Source organism: Hemicordylus capensis, chromosome 3, assembly GCF_027244095.1.
Source record: "Hemicordylus capensis ecotype Gifberg chromosome 3, rHemCap1.1.pri, whole genome shotgun sequence".
Lineage (NCBI taxonomy): Eukaryota > Metazoa > Chordata > Lepidosauria > Squamata > Cordylidae > Hemicordylus > Hemicordylus capensis.
The window spans coordinates 346,108,316-346,127,970 of record NC_069659.1 but is presented as its reverse complement, the minus strand read 5'-3'; the positions used below and the strand labels follow the sequence as shown (position 1 = coordinate 346,127,970).

The 19,655-nt window shown below is 44.2% G+C and overlaps 1 protein-coding gene across 7 annotated transcripts in view; it reads right to left on the bottom strand.

Moving 5' to 3' along the window:
* Positions 1 to 4,309: 4,309 nt before the first annotated feature.
* Positions 4,310 to 19,655, bottom strand: part of ATP11B (ATPase phospholipid transporting 11B (putative)) — a 129,739-nt gene continuing 114,393 nt past the window's right edge. For 2 of the 7 annotated variants that reach the window (XM_053306256.1, XM_053306258.1), the window contains 2 exons: positions 17,833 to 17,966; positions 4,310 to 10,915 (listed from right to left, as the gene is read on the bottom strand). In XM_053306256.1, the coding sequence (XP_053162231.1) occupies positions 17,864 to 17,966 (103 nt within the window). In that variant the 3' untranslated portion in view covers positions 4,310 to 10,915; positions 17,833 to 17,863. Of the gene's footprint in view, positions 10,916 to 12,661; positions 13,306 to 16,110; positions 17,967 to 19,655 lie in introns of those variants that run through there. The other 5 variants (XM_053306255.1, XM_053306254.1, XM_053306257.1 and 2 more) reach the window with 3 other exon arrangements.

The following is a 19,655-nucleotide window of genomic DNA, read 5'->3' as shown; positions in this document are numbered from 1 at the left end:
CTGTCCCACGGAATGGAAGTGTCCCCCCCCACTATAACAGAGAATGGATGATTGTTCTAAGAGCTAATGCATGCATTTTCTTTCTTGAAACCGCTATTGTGCATCCTGTTAAAGCACCACATAGTGACAGAATACAAATGTTAATGTTGTACATCCGGGAAGCAGCACTCGGCCATTCCAATCCACAGCTGCCTGTTTACACCAAACTCTGCTTAAGCAAAACTCTAGGCAATGCGTTCCAGAAAGGCACCAGAAGTGGGGAAATGCTGACTCTTTACTTATGCGCCCATGTTCCCACTGAAATAGCTCACGTTTCCATTGAAACAATGCTTGTGTGTCAAGTCCCCCAAAATGGGTTTTGACCGCCATTTTGTGGTGGGGGAGAAGAGACTGCTGTGCAAATAACTGTATGCATACTTACCTGGCTGTAAACTCCAGAGCAAGCATCTCCAGGGCTGAGTCTGGCTTTTGTAATTGAGCCAGACCAGTTTTAGATGTACCGTCCATCTCGACTAGCACCTGCCCTCTGGGGTTTGGGGGTAGAGCTACAACTTGATAGGTGGCAGTGGGTGCATTGAACCCAGGCTCTTCTCAGTGCCAGGCCAGTGCCTCCATTTATGGAGCGATGGGGCCTGCTGGTCTCTTTGCTTAACCCTCTTCATCTAAAGTCTGCTTTAAGTAACTGGGGTATTGTGTGCAATATTGTACACCTTACGGTGCCAATCCCCTTCCACCCCAAGAGGGGAACTTGAAGTTTAATGGGGACTATTGGGCCACATACTTTTAATTCCACTGCAAATAGTTATAACTTTTGTCTTCTCCAGTCAGTTAGAAACCTGTTAAATATGGCAACCAGGAAAACCATCTGATCCAATCCAGCAAAACAGACCTACACAAGAATTCCCCACTACAGAAAGGACGACTGCTGCAAGTTCGATGTGCATTTGATGGAGATGTTGAGTAAGCATCTGCACGGCTTCTAGTAGGAGGTGCACCTAAATGCAAGATCTAATGAAAGCCATGCGGTATGAACAGGCAGCATTCGCCTTTGGAGGCGCACCCAAGTTCTGGGGCAATTTGACGCAGCTCCTTAAGTCTGGTGAGATTGTATCCACAGTGCAAGTTACCTCTGTATAAATTCACATGGTGGCCAATGTACAGCAGCAAGAGAGCAGCTTAACAGAATTTCCCAACGAACTGCACCAGTACGGCAGGGAAGGAGTAATTGTCAGTGCCCTCGTCTTGCCCGTGAAGCTTTCTATGCCATCCCCAAATATGTCCCTGACAGTTGTGCAGACCTTGGGGAGATATTTTTAGGTGACACAGAAGGCTTCCTGGGGAAGGGGAGGGTGCAAAATTTGCCACTTCCCTGCTGGTGTTGGTTGGGAAGTTCTGTTAGGCTGCTGTCTCGCTGCCCCAATGCAGCCTTGCTCTGTATGTCAGATGGTGCATTTATATATTTATGTTGAATGAGGTCTTAATTGTCTGGTGGTAGACATTTCTAGAACCTTCTGTGACTGTGAAACAGGCACACTCATCCCTTGCCAATCATGGTTTCCCCAGTCATGGCTTTGAGTATTCCACAACTGGAAAATCATGACCAGTCTCGCCAACCACCACCCAAGTATCCATGGCTGGTGAGATCTTTTTGTGATGGGACGGGGGGTTTCTGTGATGGGGTGGGATCAGAGGTTGAATCTGCATACTCCTCTTGCTGACCCTGCCGACTCCTCACGACTTAAAGTGCCGTGGAGTGATTTTGCGGGGTTACATTCCCCCCCCCCAAGAGGTTCAGTCTGCTCACTCCTCTTGCTGAATTTTGGCCATTGTAAGGGATTTTTGGGGGCCAATTTTCTAGTATTTTTTCCTTTATTTTTAGGTATTTCCATGACCGTGATTCCCCTAACCCCGTTTCCCATTGGTTTTAATACCTCATCAACCACAAATTTGCTAATCGCAGGGTTTTCCAGGAATAGAACCCTCGCAGTTGGCAAGGGATAATTATGTTGTTGGGATTACTATATGTTGCTTCTGCACTACTGAAGTTGCGTGTCCTTATTAAAAGCAGCTGTCAGGGTTAAAGGAACAGGTATGTCTGGTGGCGCAGTGGTAAAACTGCTGTGGTAAAACTGCTGTGGTAAAACGCAGTGGTAAAACTGGTGGCGCAGTGGTAAAACTGCTGCCCTGTAACCAGAAGGTTACAAGTTCGATCCTGACCAGGGGCTCAAGGTTGACTCAGCCTTCCATCCTTCCGAGGTCGGTAAAATGAGTACCCAGAATGTTGGGGGCAATATGCTAAAATCATTGTAAACCGCTTAGAGAGCTCCGGCTATAGAGCGGTATATAAATGTAAGTGCTATTGCTATTGCTATTGCTATGTCGCCTGGGAGTGCTTCTGGACCCAGGCCTTACCTTGGTGTCTCAGGTGGAGAATAAGGCCAGGAGTACTTTCTATCAACTTTGGTTTATACGACAGCTGGTTTTGTTCCTTGAAGAGAATGATCTCAAAACTCTGGTGCACTCACTGACCCCTTCCCAGCTTGACTACTGCAATGCACTGTACTTGGGTGTGTAGCTTTTTTTTTTTTTTTTAACTTTAACTTTAACTTTAAAGTTAATTGGTCTCCAGGGTGTCTCCAGATTGGTCTCCAGGGTTTCTCGGAGAGACCATATTAGGCCTGTTTTAAAACTGGCTGCCAATACGTTTCCAGGCAAAATACAAAGTGCTGGTCATTACCTTTAAAGCCCTAACAACTTAGGACTGAGTTACCTAGGAGAGCACCCTCTTCAGTATGATCCCCACCGCACTTTCAGGTCAGCAGGAGAGGTCTGTCTCCAGCTGCTAACAGTTTGCCTGGCAATGATCAGGCCTTTGCCTGGGCTCTAGAATGAACTCCCTATGGATATTAGAGGCTTAAGAGTCTTAGCAGCCTTTAAAAGAGCACTAAAAACTTATCTTTTTAGCCTGGCCTTTAGTGATTACTGACATGATTTTAAACTGGTTTTAATGAGTTATTTGTTTTTATATTTGTGTACTGCTTAGAGCCATCTGGGTGAGGCAGTAAAAAAATACCTACCTACCTACCTCTTATGTCTACTTAAGCCCTAAGGATGCAATGAAGGGGACAAGCCCCCAGGTTTCAGGTTTGCTCACAAGACTAAATTCCTTGCCTGACAGCATGTATCTTTGGGCAGTGGGTTTGCCTTCTATCTGTTCGAAGCACACAGAAGTTCTGAGGGACTGCATGGGACATTCTCAGTGAAGCTAGCCGGGGGTAGGTTTGCCTAGGGGCAAAGAGATGGGTCAAAGATAATCCTTCCACCCCTTTCTAGGATTCTGCCAGTGCAATTTTGCAGCATTCATTACCCATTAGTCACTGGGGGGTTGAGAGTCAGTCTTAGAGGAGCAAGTGTGAATAGTCCCCTTTACTAAGCAGGGTTTGCCTTGGTTCCCATTTGGATGGGTGACAACATGTAAGCACTGTCTGCTTAAGATACTTCCCTTAAGGAATGGAGCGGCAGCTTGCTGGTAAAGCATCCAGTTTCCGTGCAGAGGGTCCCAGGTTCAATCCCTGGCAGCTAGGGATGTGCACGGAACCGGTGGGTTCGATCGGTTTGTGTACGGTTCAACCAGTGGGTGGTTCTGCCGGTTCGAAGGCAGGGGTGCAGCTTTAAGGGTGGGGGAGGGTGCACTTACCCCTCCTGCTGCTTCCCCCCCGCCGGTGTCCAATTTTAGTAAAGCTCATCGAGGCGGCAGTGTATGAGATTTATTATTATTATTATTATTATTAATTCAATTTCTATACCGCCCTTCCAAAAATGGCTCAGTGCCATTTTACCAGCTTTACCGCCCTTCCAAAAATGGCTTTAGTAAAAAAACCACAGTGTACGAGCTTTAGAAAAGCTTGTCGGGGCGCCTCCATTTACTGGAACTACTCAGAGGTATTTGGCAGGCGCATGAAATACTTCTGGGTAGTTCCAGTAAATGGACAACAGGGAGTATGCTGCTGCTCCGATGGGCTTTATTAAAACTGTATGCTTGGGGGTGGGGGAAGTGGTGGGAAGGGTAAGTGCACCCTTCCCCGCCCTTAAAGCTGCACCCCCGCCTTCGCACCGGTTCGGAGGCCCATGAAGCCCCTTTGAGCCTACCCCACCCAGTTCCGTGCACATCCCTACTGGCAGCATCTCCATGGAGGGCTGGGAAAGACTCCTGCTTGGAGCCTTGGAGGGCTTCGGCCAGTCAGCGTCGCAGATAGCACTGAGCGAGAGAGACCAAGGAGTTCCTAGGCAATGAAATAAGCCGAGTCAGTTAGAAGTCAAGAGTTTTATTCAATAAATATAATTTCTATAAACTTTTGCAGAACAACTTATAGACATAGCAGTACAGTAAGCGCGCTGTCGTAAACTCTACGAACAAAAACGGCAGAGATGGCCACAGTGCCTGCGGTCAAAAGTCCTTGGTACTGATTATTGCTCTGGTTCCAATGGTTAGTGCTTCTACCATGCCTGCCTTGCACCGTTTTTAGTCAAAACACTCCGGCTGGCAGTGTACATTCCATGCTCCTTGCAACTGTCCTCTTCAGTGAGCATGAATGCAGCTGCCGCCCCCAACCATGCTTGCTCTTCAGAACCGAGAATCCCGGGGGCTCATGGTTGCTTTATGCACATCAGAAATATTCAACAGGAATTAAAATCAAGCAAGTTTCACGAAGCACAGTCTTTGGCATAGTAAGAATGTCTCTTGTATCTGAAACAAACTTCATTAAAAAAACAACAAAAAAACCCAAACCTCTCCTGGCTTTGTGAAAAGGAGTGTGTACATTTTTAATCCCACACTGCTAAAAAACAAAAGGGCTCCTTTGAAATGGCAATTCCTTCTGGAAACAAGGAGCAGAATTAATTCGTAGTCTCTTATCACAAATACAAATTTGGCTCTAAGCCAGAGACTGTGTTTAAATCCCACTGAAGTAAATGGGCCTTGATTTCCCACTGGAGTGCGGTAGGACTTCAGCATGGATTCCTTCGGGCCATGGAACAGGGCCAGAAGGAATTTTAGAAGCATCTGTTTCCTAATAGGACATCCTATACCTCTGGATGCTTTTTAATCACTATCGCCTATTATCTATCAGGCATTATGGAAGTTCAATATAAACATACAGTAAGCAAATGGACAAGATACCCAAAGTAACTGCACTCTCCAAATTACTGCTGGTGTTGTATGTCAAATCCCACTGCTGACACCCTGTTGTTTGCACCCAGCAAACATATAGAGATAACTGACATGGAGGCAGGATACCACACACACACACACACACACACACACACACACACACACACACACACACACACACACCCCCCTACCTTTTTACTTGGTCAGAATCAGTAGGCAACTGGGCTTACATACATAGCTGCCTGTTTTTATACCTAGACAGTGCTAAAGTAAGCTTATACATGAGTGGTCCTCAAACTTACATATGAGTAACAATCTCTACTCATGGTAAGAGCATTGGCTAGGCCAGTAGTCTTCAACTTTTTCAGACATCACCAGCTGGAGGTGGCTTATAGCCTCCAGACTAGTAGCCATTGATAGGCCTGTCCTCCATAAATTGGTCTGAATCCCCTTTAAAGCCATCCAAGCACATGGCTAGGGATGTTCCTGAACCACGGTTCAAAGCATGGCTCGAGCACTTTGAAGGAAATTAGAAAGGAAACTAAGCTGGAAGGAGTGGTGGAGAACAGGTAATCCCCTGCTCCCCATTTTCTTAAAGTTCCCTAATTTCCCTCGAACTGAGGTTTGGGCACATCCGTATTAGTGGCCATCAACACATCCTGTGGCGGAGAAGCCCATAGACTAATTATGCACTGTGTGACAAAGTACATCCTTTTGTCAGTCCTAAACTTCCTGGCCATCAGTTTCATGGGATGACCCCCAGTTCGAGTGTTGTAAGTGAGGGAGAAACATTTCTCTACTTCATGCATAATTTCATACAGCTCTATCATGTCCCGCTTTAGTTCCTCTTTTCCAGACTAAAAAGCCCCAGATGCTGTAAGGAAGATGCTGCAGGCCTCTGATAATTTTGGCTGCCCTCTTCTCCAACTTTTTCCAGGTCTACAATGTCCTCCTTAAGATACAGTACTCTAAATGTGGATGCACCATAGTTGTGCATAAGGGCATAATAATATTAGCAGTTTTATTTTCAGTCCCCTGCCTAATGATCCCTAGCATGGAATTGGCCTTTTTCACAGCTGCCATGCACTGAGTCGACACTTTCAACAAGCTGTTCTCCATGACCCCAAGATCTCTCTCCTGGTCAGTCACTGCCAGCTCAGATGCCATCATTGTATATGAGAAGTTGGGTTTTTTTGCTTCAATATGCATCACTTTACACTTGCTTACATTGATCTGCATTTGCCATTTTTGTCACCCACTCCCACGGTTTAGAGAGATCCTTTTGGAGCGCCTCACAATTGGTTTTGGATTTCAGTAAACTAAATAGTTTAGTGTCATTTGTAATTGTGACCACTTCATTGCTTGCCTAAACATATAGATCATTTATGAGCAAGAGCACTATTCCCAGGACAGATCCTTGGGGGAACCACACTTCTTACTTCCCTCCAACTGCCCATTTATTCCTACCCTCTGTTTCCTGTCCTTCAACCAGTTACCAATCCACAAATGAACCTGTCCCAGTCCCCTTATTCCATGACTGCTAAGTTTGCTCAAGAGCCTTTGATGGGGAACTTTGTCAAAAGCTTTTGGGGAGTCCAAATATACCATGTCTACCAAGTCGCCTTTATCTACATGCCGGTTGACACTCTCAAAGAACTCCAGAAGGTTAGTAATCCACCCTGGGCACCCTTCACCAGAGCTTCCTTCTGTGCTACTGAAGACCAAAGGAAGTTAGAGGGACTAACCGATCATTCGCCCTTTTCTTCCAGCAGTTCAGAGCAGAGAGCGCAGGTCCAAGGGGAGAGTAAGGTCACTAGCAACATGCTGGGTTTTACATTTCCCCAAAAGGGGGACTTGGTGCAGCAAAACTAGGGAGTCAACATTGCTAATCAGCACAAATGGTGTGACACCCACCTATCTGTGTTATCCTAATTGGAACATATTCCCTCATATTTCCTAATCCAAATATATTGGCAACAGGGGAGACAGGAAGGCATTTTAATCCCACCCCCCCTTTTTTTTGCAGTGATCTTCACTACTGTTCAAGCTGGGCCCACTTTGGAAACAACCCTTATTTCCCATCACAATGAGTTCTATGCAGCACTATGCTTTCCACAGCACTGTGAGAGGGAGCTTTAAGAGAAACAGAGCCCTGTTGAGCCCCAGCACCATACTGGAAGATGTGTATGGAGCACTGGAAAGTGTTGGCCTTCTCAACACTTTCCCCATAGAGCTCTATGGAGACCATGCTGGGAAGGACGACACTTCCCAGTGCCTGGTGCACACCTTACGGACATAGGAAGCTGCCTGATACCATTGGTATTGGTATCATTGGGCCATCTAGCTCAGTATTTTCTACACACTGACATCAGCTTCTCCAAGTCTTCAGACAGGAGTCTCTCTCAGCCCTATCTTAGTTAGAGATGACAGGGAGGGAACTTGGTACCAGTGTTCCCTCTAACAGGAACTCCCAGATGTTGTTGACTACAACTCCCAAAATCCCCAGCCAAAGGCCACTGCAGCTGGGGATGCTGGGAGCTGTAGTCAACAATATCTGGGAATTCCTGTTAGAGGGAACACATGCTTGGAACTATGCAGATGCTCTTCCCAGAGCAGCCTCGCCCCCTGAGGGGAATATCTTACAGTGCTCACACATGTCTCCCATTCAAATGCAAACCAGAGTGGACTCTGCTTAGCAGAGGGGACAAGGGCTCCATTTCCCTTAAAGGAGCCCATTGGCACTGGGAAAGTTGTAGCACTGCACAGTGGGAAGAGCTGCCTCTGCATGGTGCCAGAGGAGCTGTGAGGAATATTCGGCTTCATCTGACGCTTCACACAGGCACAATAAACAGTTTGTCAGAAAGCACACTTGAAGGCTTTCAGGCCTTACAATGAAGAACACTGCCTTATTGTGAGAACCCCACTCCTACATATTGCCTCCATGACAAGTGCTATTTTGATGCAGGCATGATTGCAGAACATAGCCGTCTTGAAGGTTTGTGAGCAAGGGATGAAGCACATGTGAAGCAACCCTGCTAACTCGGCAAAGAGGCACCTTTTAATGTGGCGATTCTCTTTATTTAGCAGGGGGAGAGTAACTGGCCCTATCCACCTCCAGCACAGTACCTCCAGTGACTGTTGCTGGTGTCTATCTGATGTTTGTTTTTAGATTGTGAGCCCTTTGGGGACAGGGATCCATCTGATTTATGTATTATTTCTCTGTGTAAACTGCCTTGAGCCATTTTTGGAAGGGCGGTATAGAAATCTAATTAATAATAATAATAATTAATTAATGTGGCAGCTAGGTACACGGAGGATGCTGAAAATGGCTTCCTTCAGGTGGGAGATTTTCCCCACCTGTTTATCGGTTTATCAGAAAGACTTAATTGTAAGGATCTCTACAAATATCCACAGCTGCTCCAGAAGTCACGAAGAACATGAAGGGATGACACAAACTCACAAAAGTGATGGTGAATCACACTATAATTAAGGCCTCTGCTTGCATGGACCAAGCTGGGATTACTTAGCGGGCGGGGCGGGGGATGGACTGTTTTTGGCAGCCTCCAGATTGCAGCTGTGACGTTTCTGCTCCGTCAGCAGATTTGCTGCCAAAGGCTGGGACTCAATGTGCACAAGGGAATCTGAAATCTGCACGAAAAAGGGGGCTGCCCCATTGTTGTGCTCTGTGTAACTGTGCCTATTGACAACCCAGTGTCTACCAGACGTTTAAGCTACCACTGTCTCTTTATACAAAAGGAGGTTTTGATGAATACCAAATTTACCTGAATGGAAGAGGACCCTGAATTTAGGACAACCCCCTTAAAAACAGAGGTTAAAGAGAGGTTATACCTGTATTTAACCAAAAGGCAGAGGACTCTGAATTTAAAATGACCCTCTGATTTCTATCATCAAAGAACTTGGAAAAAACTCAGTTTTGGATTCAGTTAAGTACAGTAAGTGATTTTAAGCATGGTTAGGCTCCTTTTCATGGACCAAACTGTAAAATCTAAACCAGTTCAATGTTTCACTGAAACAATGGGATCTTCTTTGGGGATTTTAAGTTGAATTTCCATGGTCCTTCAGGTTCCTCCGCACTATACCCTGTAAAGCTTGACTAGCAAAGCCTGCTATTTGCGGAGAAAAAGGGGTCACTTCTGTCCAGGCATACCCTTATGGGCTTTGCATTACCGTTGCTGACTCATGTTGAGCACAAAACTTTAAAGGAGCAGAAAGAAACTCTCCAAGTTGGTTAGAATTGCAAAGAGAAATCTACTGTAAGCTGCCAAAGAAACAGTCAGAAAGGCTCACACAGCACCAGCTCCCATCCTCCCCAAAAGGGGGTAGGGTGGAGCACACTCCAGAAGTAATGTGTGCAATTTAGAGCAGCCACCCTACAGTCAGGCCTGCTTCAGACAAACCCATGGCTCAATGTGATTTCTGTCAGCCTCTGTCTTACGTGAGAGGACAGGAAGTATTCCATTTCTATTAGCGGTTTAGAACAAGCCAGGATATCTCATGATGTCTGAACTCAACAAAATATCTCAAATCCCAGATTGTTCTACGCAGAGTTTGTGACAAGCCAGGATTAAATCATGGTTTTGGCCAGTGTCTGAAGTGGACCTAAGAATGGGGTTGTCACAAAACCTGAGTATGTGCAGATTGCTAAATTTTAATTTGCACTTAAATCAAGAGACTTTGGCAGCTGGAACCAACATATACAGCTGCCCAGGAGACAACCCAGTTTGGGTCACTATGACAGAAACACATAGGCTATTTCTCAGACGATGTCAGAGGAGATGACTTCCTGAGTTGCTGGGATATCCCAACACCAGCATTGATCAATCTAGCAATCCTGATGAGCAAATGAGGGTTCTGTCCTGAAACATACACACAGTTCTCTACTGATTTCAAGAATTCCCTCCAGGAATTCCTCCTGCACGGAAGCCCTCTACATAGACATGGATGGATACAGAGAGCACAGCTCAGATATAGCATCATGGGCACCTCAGGATCTCAGTGTTTTGGAATCTAGCACAAACTTTTGACTGGGGAACTGTAAGAAGACAGGATACAGGATGGTACAGTTCTGATTCCATCAGGCAACCAGCGATGCACAATGCTAATTTGATGCAAGGTGCTGTTTGTGTGCGTCAGCCACTGTAGCGACTTATGAAACACATCCCATACATGGAAAAAAATAATGCAGTTTTTAAAAAATCGCCCTTCTTTCCTTGGCTTACAGTGTTCCTGGTAACTGGGATTTCCAGATGTTGACAACTCTCATCATTCCCACTTGAAATGACCTTTGGTGGGGGATTATGGGAGCTGTAGTCAACACCATCTGGGAATCCCTGTTACAGGCAACATCGCTCAGCAGTTACTGCTATTTGCCTCAATGTGTTAGCAGCATCCCTACATTTCACACTGAGTTCAAACACTCGGATTCCCTTTGCTCTGCATATACTTCTGCCTATGTCTGAACCTAAAACTAAACATAGCAAGTTAATACACAAACACTTCCCTCCCAAAAATAAAGATATAAAAGCATTTCTGGTCCAATACAAAATATATTTGCTCTGCTTCCATTTGACCCAGGTTCTGTTTATCATACGTGCACAAATGTAAATCTTCATTAGGTTTTTTCCCCCTCCTCAGATAGAAAATTATACCTGGCTTGGACAGGTGGATTCTTATCCTCCTCCTGAATATGTTTAAATGCATGCTTCTTCTGTACCCTTACAAACACTGAGGAGGAGAGGAGAGAGGGAGGGAGGAGAGATGGGAAGTTAAGAAAAAAAAGGAGGTCAATTACTCTTCAAATAAGAATTGTGCAACTCTGGACAGAAATATCTATCTATATATATTCAAAGTCTTGCTCTTAACAAATGCTTGGAGCCAAGTTGCTTTTTAAGTCTGATGCCTTTCCCAGCAGTTTCCTTGAAAAGGATGAAATGAAAAATCAACATGGCAACAGAACAGACAAACGAGGGATGAAGAATGTTGATAAATGGACGATGGCTGATAAAAGGACATTTGAAGAAACAATGAACCAAAGGAACTGACACAGTCAGCAGATAATCTTATTGCAAAGGACACGATCCACTGGGATGTTCTCCCTTGCAAGTTTCTTTGAAATGGATAGGAGCTGTACAAGGGTGTTATTGTGCACATACAGGAGAGTCATGCACTGGAGTATGACTGGTATACATGGAATTATTCCTTCCCATTATAACTAAAAAAACCTCTGAAAAACAGCTTTGCAGACATTCAGAAAAAAGTGGTCCAATTCACTCACTGCCTAGAGCAGAGAGTCTCAACCTGGGGTCTCCAGCTGTTATTGCACTTCAGCTCCCATAATCCCCAGGCCTAGTGGCCTTTAGTTGGGGATTATGGGAGTTGAAATCCAATAACGTCTGGGGACCCAACATTGAGAATCCCTGGTCTAGAGGATTATGCACATAGGTGATGTTTCTAAGCTCTTCCCCCATTTTCAGCAGCAGTCATGTGGATGCTAAAGAAGCTGCCTTCAACCCTTATGACAAGTGTAGTGCACACAGGTACGGATCTGTACACAGGTGCAGTTATTCACATTCCCCCGCCCCCCAAGATTCATCCAGCCCCCTCCCTGGCTGCTTTTAAGGCCCTTCTTATGACCCACCTGTTTCGCCAGCCGTTTGCCCTTATATATGAGAGAGATTGATTGATTGTTGTTGGTATTTCTGTTGTTCACCGCCTACAGCAGGCTTCCCCAACCTGCGGCCCTCCAGATGTTGCTGAACTACAACTCCCAGCATCCCTAGCCACAATAAATTGAAGGAAGCCTGGCCTAGAGTCTTTAGAGGAGGCAGTATATAAGAAGGTTCAATAAATAAATAAATAAAATTATGTTGAACACAAGTACAGCAGCACACTTCCTATCTGTACCATGCATCTGAGGAGCCAATATAGAGGTTCACTTCTTAAATGAATGCAGGTACAGTCAGGTGGAAGCATGCAGACATCTGTACATGCGTACAGCATAATGTCTCCATAGGGCTTATACGCGATGCAATCCTGCTTATTTTCTGCACCCCCAAATAGCTGTCCATGAAGTGAGGCAGGGGCAGGGAAATGGCACCACAACACTCGTCTTCTTTGACTGGATGTTATTGGGGAGTCTCAGGAAGGAAACATGGGTGGTTCCATTAAGAGGACAGGCTGACATCCTGTGCAATTGTCTGTCTGCCTTTTAATACCTTATAATGGAATGCAAGACATAAAACCAGTGCATACACAGCTGCCATTTTCTCAATGGTTGTCCATTGTACAACTGTGTTTCCACAATTCTTGCCTCTTGTGCAAGAGTAACTACATGCACACTCTGTTAAAAGGCAGGCGGAAGTTTGTGCAGTATGTCAAACACAGTATAGATAAATATATTGGGGGAAATATATGCAGAAAAGTCCCCCTCCCCACAAGCCCAAACACAGATTTAAATCATGTACGCCTGGGCAAGAAAATGATCGATTTATTCAATATGGCTTCTTTGGGTTTTTCTGCCCATGTTTGAACCCTTCCAAGGCTGGCTAACAAAGGGTATGAAGAATATCCAGTTCTCAATTTGTAGAGAAGATGGAGCTACTATTTTAGCAGAGCTGGTATCGCCACATCTTGATTATCTTCAAAATAGTCACAAACATCCGGATATCAGTTCAAGTTCTTTTTGACCATGGTAAAAGCAAGTGTATCCATCTGCACAATGCTAATAGAGCTTCAGCTTGTCCTTTTCAATGTAGTCTGTTGAAAATTATAAGCTGTACCTTCAGATCAATGAACTTTTAGAAGAATGACCTGGTTCTTGCTTCACGCCAACATTTCAAAGGAAATGCCAACCATTCCAGCCAAGGTATTGGCATGGCAATCCAGAGGAGGCACCTAAATATCTTCCCTTTAAATCTCTAACAATTTAGAAAAGTGTTGAGAAGCTTTAGGTCAAGTTTTTTTTTAACTTCCCCCGCCCCAATGTTTTGCAGAGCAACATGAGTAACGTTTCCACAAGACATTGAGAAAACTCTCAACATGCAATAGAGTCCATTGAGGACAGCGTCAAGATGCTTCGGTCGTTGGTATAGAAGGGTTCCGTAGTGCTCCAGGATCTAAAGTAACAATAAGAAACAGGTTTTGCTGACTAAAAATGTTAATTTTGGTTTTTAAAAATGAAATTAAACAAAACAAAGCAAAAGGGACTACGCCAGAGTCCCCAGATGCGCTTAATCTTAACACACCTTGGACATGATTGAAAGCTCTCTGGAGCAAATATGCAGTGTAGAATATTCCTGGACCTCAGAAGAGAAAGAGGGAGTTCCCTGTGCAGACTTTCACATGCACACTGAGAGTGCTCATGTTGCTGGATCATAGCTATAATGTAGACATACGGCTCCTTTAACAAATGGAGCTTGCTCTTTTAAAGGGGCTATGATCCAGAGCCCAGCATGTCTCTCAGAGTTTGGGAGAATGCTTTGTTTGTGTGCACACACAAACACAGTCTCTTCCACTAGATATGGAACATTTTCTTCTCTAGGAAAGAGTCTGAAATCTCCATGTGTTAGGTGAAATGTGCAGTGGAGACACTGGCTGACATCCAGAGCAGTGAGGGAAGCTGTTCCTAATACAGCCAGAGGCTTCCCAAGCAGCAGAGTGTGCATGCAGGAGGAGCAGGGAAGGCTTTCTGCTGACCTCCCTTGCCTCCAGAAGAGCTTCTTACCTTCCAGAAATATGTCCCAAAGGGCCACACAGCCCTCAGGGACCTATTTCTAGAAGGCAAAGAGTACTTCTGGAGGTAGGGGAAGTCAGCATAAAGCCCTCCCTCTCCTCCTGAGCACACACTCTTCTGCTCAGGAAGCCTCTGGCTGCGTTAAGAGCAGCTTTTCTTTATGAGGAACCAGATCCTGCTGAATCCTCAGAATACTGATCTGTATGTCAGCTACTTAATCACACGGTGCATTTTAAGAGAAGGGGCGCCAAATGAGCACCATTTGGGAAAGATTGAGAAAGCAAATATTTGGGTCCAAACCAGAACATTAGGAGTAAAGCAGGAAAAGTATCTATCTCTTCTATCTCACTGATCTGAAATCTGCCGATATACTGTTAATACAACAATGTGACACAATTAGTTAATAAAAATAATGTGACCCAACAGTAACATTCTAGTGACTGATGCAAAAATGACAAACAGTTTAATGGAAGACAGATGAGCAACATATTTTGGCAATTTAGAAAAGTCATGCATAATTTCCTATTTTGTAATCAATGAAAGTGTAGAATTGCCCCTCCAAATGTCTATTTTGAAGCATCAAGGAGATTTTAAGCACCACATCAATTCCCTTCTACTCCAAGCATTTGTACATTTTTAGATGCAACAAAAAGGTTTCCATCCAAAGTGGCACCAAGCACTGATTTTACACTTCAGTCCTCATATTTGACAGAATATTGTGGAGATAAGACACTAAAGGCAATGCAAATTCCTAGAGCAGCTACTTAACACCACAGGAGGTGGTAAATCAACAAGTCCAATGGATGCTTGACTTTGAATTGTAGCCTCCATCTGACCCACATCTGTAATGCATAGGAGATTGACCAAGGTGGGAACACATCCATAGTGGTGGGAGCAGAGGAGAGTTCCACATTACACCACTGAAACAAGAATATGCCCCTCATGCTATCAACCATTCCAAGACAGAGCCAACACTTAAGACTTGGCCTATGATACAGATTTCATTGAACAAGATGGAAGCTGGAATGTTCTCAGCCCACATCCACACCCAAATCCAGGTCCCTGTATGTTGAACAGAATCCTGTGCGCTCATCTCCGTGATCCACTGATTTGGGAAGATATACTGAAGCCTGATACTGTCCAGTCTCTCTCAAATCACAATAAGTTGGGCAATGGCTATTCTGTATAGTACCACCTACTACACCACTGGTGCTAAATTAGTGCTTCTAAGTCAAGCTGAATCACAATTAGTCCCAACTTTTTCTTGCATTACTAAATAACCTTAGTCTGCCCATAATAAAAAAGAGCTGAACTACAATTCTAAATTGCACAGTGAAGAGTGTCGTGTAACACTAAATCCTGCACATTTGTTTTGCAAATTAAAGCTGACTTCAATATTCTGTCTCTTGAGTATCTAAACCAGTAACCCGAAGTATTTCAGCTGAACTCTGATTTGGGGGGGGTGGGGGGAGAAAGAAGAAGAAGAAATAAAGTTGATTGTGGTTATTTAAAAAATAGGAAAAAGGAGGCAGAACCTACAAAGAATGTCAAAAGGCCCTTTGATCAGCACTAAGCTAGGTTCTATATATTGGTTTACTTCTGGCAGGCAAAGAGGTACTTGAAAACCTTCAAATGTTCTATTCTGTCAAATATGAGACTTCAGTCACATGATGCAGGTTGCGCCTGTGCAGACTCCCACAAAGAAGAGCAAAAGCCATCAGAACCCTTACCCAAAGTTGAGTGTGGAGCAGATCATTATACCTACCTTTGCAAGAACCATACATGGCCAGCCATATTTGTGGCCCAATTTCTTATTAGCTGGCATTTGTTACAAGACGCAGAAAGCAAATTACAGATCTGTGTGTTCTCTCTCTACACACACACACACACACACACACACACACACACACACACACACACACACACACCTATATTCCACCACATTCCAGTGTGCCCAAGGGGCACTCAGCCCTCAAGGGGGCAGTGCAGGTGCAGACTCAGTTGGTATGAACAGGCCTGTCTCTAAATTCCAGGGGTCACCAAAGGCAGGATACAATATACAGACCCACACGTATCCAATTTTTCATAATGACATGCATTCCGTTTGTTGAGAATAACCAAGAAGTGAAAAGGGGTGGGGGGGAGTTAAGCGTCAGGACAATCAAGATCTCCTTCTGTTTTAAAAATGTCTAGTAAAATTTTTATTTTTATTTTACATCATGCTTGCTTTCTATACAACATGAGATTATTAGAAAAATTGGACTTGTAAGAGTTTCCCATTTTACGTAACAATGGCATTTAACAAAGGAGAGGGAGAGTGACAGACACTGGATTATCAAAACTCATTTGTTCAAAAAGAAAAAGGAACCACAGAGAAAAAGGTTAATACTGGAAAGTCAAAACACTGGCAGACAAGACTATGTCAATGCACACAACCCCCGTTCTTCCCCCGCCCTCCTTATCATATGAAGGATACCCCAGCCTTTTATTTTATAAAGGCCACTGGAAAACTCTTAGAATGCCTTCACGTGTCTGCTGAAAGCAGCCCCTGAGACTGGAATCCTGTTTCTTGGATTGCACCCTGGAACGATCTACAGTGTAGAAGTGTGTAGACACCACACTTCTCCTTGGGTCCGCTCATTTCTATGCATTAGCTAACTGGAGGAAACACTGATGTGCTTGTATCTGACTGCGATCCAGGACAGCTAGATCTGGGTAGCAAACAAGTGCTCTAGCAGACTCCTTAAGGAGCCCCTAATGGATCCTTCCTGCTTGAAAGAAAAAAAATGCTGGTTTTCCAGTTTGGATTAAAGCAATGAAAGGCTGAAATATCATTCAGAAGCCTTTAAGACATAAAGTGCAAAAGATGATTTTCTACCCCACTCCCTCAAATAACTCTCTGTACTTAGTTCTATTGCAAAATTTGCTGGATATGCTCATGCTTTTCAAATATATTTATCATGGCTCTTTTGGAAATGCAGGGTTTTAAAAGTACATAATATTTAGGTGACTACTGTTTAAGAAATTTAGCACTTAGTTCTGAATGGCACTCGGCATTTGCAGAAATAGAAAATGCTTGACAATTTTAAAATCAAGATGATGTGAGGTTTTGGCTCGATCTAGGATTTATTTCCAGTTAAGTGTATAAAATATTCATTCTGTTTTTGTTTTTAAAAATATTAGTTTTCACACTGTCAATGACTAATAAAAATGTCCCAAAAGCAAAATCCTCAAACCTTTTGTTTTAAAGAGGGAGGTGTTACCGGGGAGAAAATACAACCCTTTTATAACCACAATCAGAATATGGACAGTGAGCAGACAGACACTGAACAAACAAGAAACAAGCTTTGACTTCACACACTAATTCCTGATTTGTGAAGGCAGAGCAGCTAGATCAGGAGGACAAAATGGGGGCAGTGATCAGATTTTAAGGAAAATGACATACAAAGCGAGAAGAAAGGCTGTACTGACATAGGACAAGAAGCCATCTGAAGCTCTGATTGGCTCTGGCACACACATGAAGTTCTGCGCAAGCAGAAGCAAACCTGTTCTGTTCATTATCAAAGACGTGACTCATTTGCGAATACTGCAGAGAACACGGGAGCTCCTACTCATGTGAAGCTTCATGTGTATGTCAGAGCCACCACAGACACACTGCAGCTGCATTAGAGAAATCCAACAAGGCTTCAGAACACACAGATACAAAACCACCTTTCCCCCCTCATGGAAAACACTTTCAAAAAGCACGCTGATCTTTTAAGATCCCCCAAAGTGCCTGAGTGGCGTTCCCTGCCTTTTATTTAAACAAGACCTGCCACTGGTTTGCTAGACATCTACAGCTGCAGGCTCGTCGTGTTCCAGTTTATAGGAGAAGCGTCTGCAGCAAAGGCAATTGAGAGAAATTCCACACCTGTTGACCCGGGTTGGGCTGCATCGTCCCATTATTCGTTCCAACATTCTTCTAAGAGGTGTGCATGCTGTTTCCCCATCTGAGAAGCAACACATGGAGTCCAAGCAGTTGATACCTGTGCTTGTCTCAGTAAGCTGAGGCAGGCAGGGAAAAACATAAAGGGGGAAAAGATTAGCAGAGCAGCAGTAGCAGGTCTTTGTTTGCTATTAGAACTCTTCTTCTTCTTCATTTTAAAGCAACAAAAATCTTTGGCTAGCTTACATGCATCCTCTTTGCAGATTGTGTACCAATGGTGTTGGGGCAATTCAATTTATAATGGTTACGAAAGCTGCAGCAGCAATAGCGATGGTAGTGTTGATAACTTGGCCATCTTATGTGAACACTCTCCTTTACACGGTTTCTAAGATGGGTGGCCAAAAAATATAGAGGTTTGGGGTCCAGTCCATGGTCTATCTATCATCCATCTCTGTGCTAAGGGGTCCCACCAGATAGGTTTATTCTCTTTCTGTCTCACTTGCCCAAGAAATTATAAACTTGTCCTAATCAGTGCTTGAGTTACAGGGGGAGGAAGCAGGGGCCCACCCACTACCTTTTATGATGGTGTCGTTAGCTGTTGCTTTTAGAAGGCTGTGGAGAGACACACAGTTTGCCTAACACAGGGAGGGGCGACCCCAGGTGTGGGCCTTGTAGGTTTCAACAAGGACCTCCTACCACGCCCCTACACAATGATTTGAACTCTAGTCCTACTGGTCTTGGTTTCTCCCATTGTTAGGAGCCAGCCACAACCTCAACATCTGGCAGTCTATCAATAAGGTCTGACTGATGCTTTGGGTGTTCAAACTAAACACATGGGAATCAAGGAGGACTGCACCAAAGATCAGAAAGTGTAACTAATAGGAGCCAGAGGCTTCTATCAACATATGCTCTACATGGAGAGCAAGTATTATTTATTTAAAATATGTATGCCTCACTCCTCCAGTGAGTAATAAAAATTAAAATATGTATGCCTCACCCCCACCCCCCCGCTCAGGGCAGCTGAAAAAATTAATAGACAATGTCAAATAAAAGACTAATGGTGTTAAACAAGTTAAAAGACCAGGCTAAAACCACATTTAAAATTGCATGTGTATATTTTGTTGTAATGTGCAGAGTAGTAAACAAACCAGCTGACACCGATTTTCTTATGTTGTACCAAGGTGAGGGAATTATGGCCTTGATGTATCAAGATGCTGTTGGGCAGGTCATGGAAACCTTTTCTATGGGCAAGCTGAGAGCTGCACTCCTGACACAACAATCACCATCTCATGAAAACATTCACAAGACCAGTTTCATACCTATGGTCTCCCAGGCGCCACTACCCACCCAATCAGCTTATGGCGGTGCTGGCACCCCCGCCCCCCAAAAAATCACAAAAGGCATTGTACGCAATTAGTGCAAGGGCACACAAAATGAAAGTCCTTTATAATAAATTGTAGGGATCCTGCTGATCAGTGGCTCCCAACCTGGGGTCCTCCCAGCTGTGGCTGAACTACAATTCCCAGCATCCCCAGTCACAGTAAATTATAGCTGGGGATGCTGGGAGTTGTAGTTCAGCTACAGGTGGGGAGGACCCCAGGTTGGGAGCCAGTGCTGTAGGTAGTCAATCCCAAGTGAATAATGCACACATATATCCATCTATTTATTGATTTGATTTATATACCACCCCTCCAAAATGTATGCATTACATGCGCTTGACACAGGTGACAAGCCCCATGCAATTTTTAAACCATTATTGTGGGAAGTTTGTGGACACTGTCATATATTGGTTAGAGTGTGGAGCTGGG